The 6,000-nt window shown below is 37.2% G+C and overlaps 1 protein-coding gene across 2 annotated transcripts in view; it reads right to left on the bottom strand.

Annotated features, from left to right (window-relative positions):
• Positions 1-276: 276 nt before the first annotated feature.
• Positions 277-6,000, bottom strand: part of eng (endoglin) — a 76,961-nt gene continuing 71,237 nt past the window's right edge. For both annotated transcript variants that reach the window (XM_056290324.1, XM_056290325.1), the window contains 4 exons: positions 5,574-5,640; positions 2,762-2,872; positions 2,603-2,650; positions 277-2,393 (listed from right to left, as the gene is read on the bottom strand). In XM_056290324.1, coding sequence (XP_056146299.1) covers positions 2,272-2,393; positions 2,603-2,650; positions 2,762-2,872; positions 5,574-5,640 — 348 coding nt within the window. In that variant the 3' untranslated portion in view covers positions 277-2,271. The remainder of the gene's footprint in view (positions 2,394-2,602; positions 2,651-2,761; positions 2,873-5,573; positions 5,641-6,000) is intronic.

Genomic DNA, 6,000 nt, shown 5'->3' with positions numbered 1-6,000 from the left:
ACACAACACACACACACATACACACAATTGTGCACGCATTAACAACAGATGCACATGCAAACAAACAGAAAGAGACGTGTGAAAGGGTGAGACAGAACAACCTGAAGTAACAGAGAGAGAGAGAGAAAGAGAGACACAGAGTGAGTGAGTGGGTGAGTGAGTGAGTGAGTGAGTGAGAGGCAGAGGAAGTGTGAGAGAGATACAGAGAGTGAGTGAGTGAGTGAGTGAGAGAGAGAGATAAAGTGTGAGAATATGTGAGAGAGAGAGAGAGAGAGAGAGAGAGAGAGAGAGAGAGAGAGAGAGAGAGAGAGAGAGAGAGAGAGAGAGAGAGAGAGAGAGAGAGAGAGAGAGAGAGAGAGAGAGAGAGAGAGAGCAAAAATAAGCCACATAGATCAAATACTGACAATGAGGAAACATGGCCATTTTACAAAGGCAGTGTAGGTTCAGAAAAGCTTATGTGTTCAACAGCTTGATGCTAAATTTTGAAATGAATAAATTATTCAAGAAATCTACATGACTCAGATGACTAATTAGAGTGTGGTTACAAAATAGTAAAGGTGTATCAAATATATCAAAATCATAAAAAGTCAGTGCTAGAGTTGTCAGAGCTATGGCTGTGTAACTGAATTTTCAGAAGGAATTTCTGCCCATTTATACCGAATGGTTTGGTGTGTTGTCACAATCTTTTCAGAGGTAAAAGAGAGGCGGGCAATAAAGAATATAGAATACATTTACATCTGTATATTTAAACCAAGAATGGGTTCATAGTTACGGCTCAACCGTCAATTTACAATGACTTACAGAGACAAGTGAATGCATATATTCCTACTTTATGTATCGTCATACATCTTTTTCTGTATTTTCTGTATGCAGCCTTAGCACTGCAGTGGCTGATGCAGGATATCCTTTCTTAAATGTAGGAAGTACAATAAAGGGTACAGAAAAATTATTATTGTAAGACAAATTCATTCTCAAAAATGAGTACTTCCAAATCATCCCTCATGCATTTTGCAATTTTAAATAGAATTAGATTGAATTTTTTCCCAATATTTTTTTATGGGCCAAAAATTAAATTAACTAAAAATTGCCCTTTTGCATGCAGGGCACACTGTATATAGTTAATAAGTGGTATTTCCAGAACAATTTAATTAGTACTCCCAATTTCTAAGCATTTGGTACTAAGTCCTTTTTATTTTAAGGTTACAATAATAATGGTAATATAGAGCTATAATTAGTTTCTTAACATGAATTAAGCCACCCCATTTGTTTATGCATCCTAATTTATTACTTCAGGTTGATGTAATGACTTAAGTTTTTTTGGGGTTTTTTTGGCTGTTAATGAAAAAAATATATATTTCTCTCTGATTTCTAACACACATAAAAAAATATTTGACATAATTTCCCTGACAAAGCTATTGGATACCCTGGAAATGTAGTTATAAACTTCTCTTGAGAGTTTAAAATTACCTGGAGCATTGCTATATGATGCAACCAAAGTGAAACAGATTAAAAGTAATGGAAAGGAAACCAAAAAAAAAAAGTTCACCAAAGAAACCTAAATTTAAACTAACTTCATACTTCTAAATAATAGGAGGTAGCCTTCAGCCATTGTTTTCTAAATCCAATTAAGCATATAGCCCCTGGACCAGGAAATTAACATTTTGTTGACTTATTTAAGGCCCTAAAATTGTGACCCTTTCAGTCCCCAAGATGCTGCTGATAATGCCGAACTTATTGTACTGTCTTAACCAAGAGCCCCTTACATTCTTTAGCATGGATGTGAATGCAAATCTTCTAATGTTTTCATAAGTCACTCTTTGACTGGCTTTTCCCCTGACTTTCTCTTATTGTGCTACCATCAAACAAGCACAATTCATTGAAAAGAATGCCGTGAATTTCCTGTTAGTTCTTGAGGGATATGCTTTGTTTTTCCTGTTGTTGGGAGCCAATGTATTTTTTTCTCTTGCCCTCTTTAACTTCCTGTCAGGGAGCTTTGCTTTACAAGGAAGCCAGAAAGGTGAGTGTCAGAAGCCAGTGACTTTGGCTGTCCCTCATCCCTCCCCATCTCCCCTACCATTCCCAGCTCACACCCATTTTTGGCTTGGTGGGTCACAGATGAGAATTGTGCTTTTGTTGGATTCTGAGGAAGGGGGGCAATGCTTCTTAAGCATTATCAAGGAAAAATCCAAAGCATAATACCCATAGAAGTGACTTTCAAGGGAGTTTGTGGTGGGAGCACTGATAGTGGTGGGGATGATAATGACAATGATCTCATGCCATGCTGCTGGTTGGTGTGCTTTGGGTGCTTCCGATGCTGGCATTGGCACTACTGTTTTCTGATGGAGATGGGTTAGTGGAGACAGGTTGTCGTTTTGTCAGAGAGCAGGGACATCCTGAAAGCAGAGGAGACAAATTCCAAAAAAAAAAAAAAAAAGAAAAAAAAGAAGAAAAAACAACATCAATAAGAAAACAAAATTAGCAATAAGGAACAATGATAAAAACAAAAATTAAAAGAAAATAATAATGAATGATGCACATAAAAAAAAATATTAAAAAAAAACTAAAAAGGAATTAATTTTGACATTTTGGTTTAGTTTCTCACCAGGAAGATTTGTTGCAGTTGAGCTCATGTCAAGTCCAGATGGATACCCTGAATCCAATAAAAGAGAATGAAAGTTGTTCTTAAACCAGTGAAATAGTATGGCAATCTAATATTAAATATTTTAGAGTTCAAAAGTAAAATCCATGAACAGAAACATACCAGTTTTGATCTTGATAAACCACAAGGCTCCAATAAGCAGTACTCCAATCAGGAACCCCCCAAATGCAATACCCAGCACAGCAGGTAGGCCAAAGTCAAAACATGGGGTAGCTGTAATATACATATAAAAAGTTAATGTAGAAAAACCTCATGTTATCATAATACCATATCATAAACAATACAACTAATTATAAGGTCTACTTTTTAACTTGATTTTCATTGCCCAAGCACGTAGATTTATACAAAGTGCTACACACATACAATTAGCACTGCAATACATCTTATCGTTATTGTTACCGTAGGTGAAAGATTAATTGAGGGCAAAAGGGCAAAAGCGTATTTGTGAGAGTAATCACATATTATGGCTTATAATTTTCTTTGTACTAATCAAATTATCTAAATTTGATTTTAGTCAACCCTGGCACCAGTGGTGCCCTTTAGGCAGAATGAGTGGATTTAACACACACACAGGTCATCAGCGGCATTACAAAAACAGTTGTTCTACAAAAGATGCAAAAATCCTTCTCTGTAGAACGAGATCTGAAATCAGTGCCATTAACAAATACAAAAATTGGTAAAGTTGAACAGCCTCTGAAATATTATTTTATAGACACACAAAACTGTAAGACATCAAACAAATTAGCAAAGCACACATCGTTGTATCTTATCTCTGTTTCTATTGTTTTGTTTTTTATGGGTTTTTTTTTTGTTTTTTTGTTTGTTTTGTTTTTTGTTCTCAAATACTTGCTCAGCTGTAAGTTATTAACTGTGCTTTACAAAAAAAAACAAAACTAAATTACCTTGACCTGACTTGGTTGTTACTGTTTTCAAGTTGTTTGAATTTCTCTGGAGGGGGCGTAATCCTTGATCCAGATGTCATAATACAACATCTAAAGCAGAATTGTTCTGTGCAATTGTTGAACAGTGTGATTATTTAAAGCCAAATACAGTAAATATGAGTCTAGCACTTGTTATCTGAGTAAAATATAATGTCAGGAGACTGGAATGAAATATTGATTCAATATTCAAGAGTATCAAGGTCAAGATCCTGGTTTATCCAGTCGCTCGACCCACTGGATTGATTAAAGCACATTTTGGACCCAAAATATTGAGCAATAGTGACACCATGTGGCCATTTTGGCTGCCGGAATTCATATCCTGCTACAGCTCAGTGAGTTAACTGGTTAGTTAGCGATGCTCACTACACTAGATTTGAATTACGAATGGACCAGAAAAAAATGTCTAAAGCTGGCTCCTTGGATATTTTTTTTTTCCATTGTCACTTGATGTGTTAGTTTGCCAATGTGCACCTTGAATGCCAAAACTGAATAAACAAGGACCGGAAACAGACATTGCATGGCAGGTAGTAAAGAGGGAAAGAGAGGAAGTTGGGCTATGACTCCCAGGAGCCTCCTCTGTGGACAGCTACTGAACAGGTAGGATTACTGAAGAGGAAGCCCAGTCCTGCCTAGTCAAGGGAGGCAAGGCTACCAGCAGCATACAGTTATCCACCCTTGCTTGTGCAACATTTGGGACCTGCTGCACTCACTGATCAGTAAATGGAAAAGCCTTGATAAACTTAACTGACCAGGTGAACTCAGAGTTGGTGTCAACTGATGGTGTTTGCTCTTACTTGGCAGGCAAACATGAAATTAAAGTTTAGGTCATTGAGGGGTTGTTTTTAATTTCCCTTCATCCATCCTTGGGTCCACAAACTTGAAGCTCTTTTAAAAGATTTAAGGCAAGACGGACAAAATGGTGAGCAAACGGACACAGGAAAGCATGAATCAGTGAACTATGTGGTTTCCCTACAACCAACATCACAACATTGATGAGTTGATGAATATTTTTACTCCCATATGAAATGAAGGAAAAAGGAAGCCAAAAAAACATTTTTTTTTTCTCAGTCTGGCAAATAAGTGTGCTTATTTAAAACATAAGCCTAGGGCTGAGCAACATTTTCTTTCCCTTTGTGCAAAGAAATGAAAAATAATGGGCTCCTCCTCTGGATGATGATGTGCAGGCACTGAGGAATGTGAGATTTGTTCCTGTCTCATCTGCCCTGAAATTGTCCTCTTTTTGAAGAGCAACACCTTCCCCTCTTTGTGTTAAATGTGTTGAATACTCTGACAATAGCACCGGGCCCAGAGCCTGTGTTTGGATAACGATGCAGCCAGACCCCCTTAGACACACAAAGGACCTCAGCCCCCTCCCTTGGGGGTCATTACTCCTGATTGTGGCCACAAGGTCAGATTGCAGACCTTCCTAAAGGAGGAGGCCCCACCTCGCAGCCCCTCAGTGGCCCCACTGCATATCCTGACCTCAACACCATGACAACAGACTGCACGGCCTTTGTTGTGCATGGAAAGTAACACAGTAGGAATGAAAACAAGGAAGAACCAGTAACCTCGTATGAGATTTGTGTTCAAATAGAAATGGAAATAAGCTGAATTGCTAGATGTCATACTTGAACAACTGAATAAGTCTACCAATGTTAGGTTTCACACGTTTAATTTGAAATTAGTTTACCGTCATGTCTTGTTTGAAAGTATTGACAATCGCGCTGTACGGTGACTATCAAAGATCAGGAAAACACCAATAAAGTTTGGATATGAAAGTCGTATTGTCAAAAAAACATACCCAAAACCATGTGAATATAAATCTCAACTTCTAAGGAGCAAAAGTTACATCTGCACAAGTTTGGTGCCAGGGCAAATGAGAAAATGATAACAACTAGGTTGGTAAGGCTGGACTGAGTGAATGACCCTGAAAATTGCTTAAGGGATAGTTTTGAATTCAAAATTGAACTCACATGGTGGTGATGTACATGGCTGGGTAACCTCCAGATTTCTTTTCACACTTCCTCCATCGCTACAATTCTAGAGAGAAGGTCGAAGCAAACAGACCATTAAATCTTCTTGGCAATTTATCAACTAACCTTGAAAGCCTGAATATTGCAGAAGCTTATAAAATGTAAGCAACATTTAGCGAAGGGTTAACTTTAAATATTATTTCCAAATTTACTGCTTGAGTTAAGCCAAATAATATTCATTAAATGTTTTGTAAAAACTAAAAAAGTTAAATTTCCGCCATGCAGTGAGCACATAAGCAAAGACAGACACAAAAATAAAAAGTAGTTAGCTGTATCAACATGTAAAAAAACTAATATATGTGCGACATGTAATGAAGTTTGATTTATGATGTAATTAATTTTGACAAAATGTTTTCTTGCTCTATTT

Source organism: Lampris incognitus, chromosome 12 (assembly GCF_029633865.1).
Source record: "Lampris incognitus isolate fLamInc1 chromosome 12, fLamInc1.hap2, whole genome shotgun sequence".
NCBI classification, from domain to species: Eukaryota; Metazoa; Chordata; class Actinopteri; order Lampriformes; family Lampridae; genus Lampris; species Lampris incognitus.
This window is presented reverse-complemented; position numbering and strand designations above follow the sequence as displayed.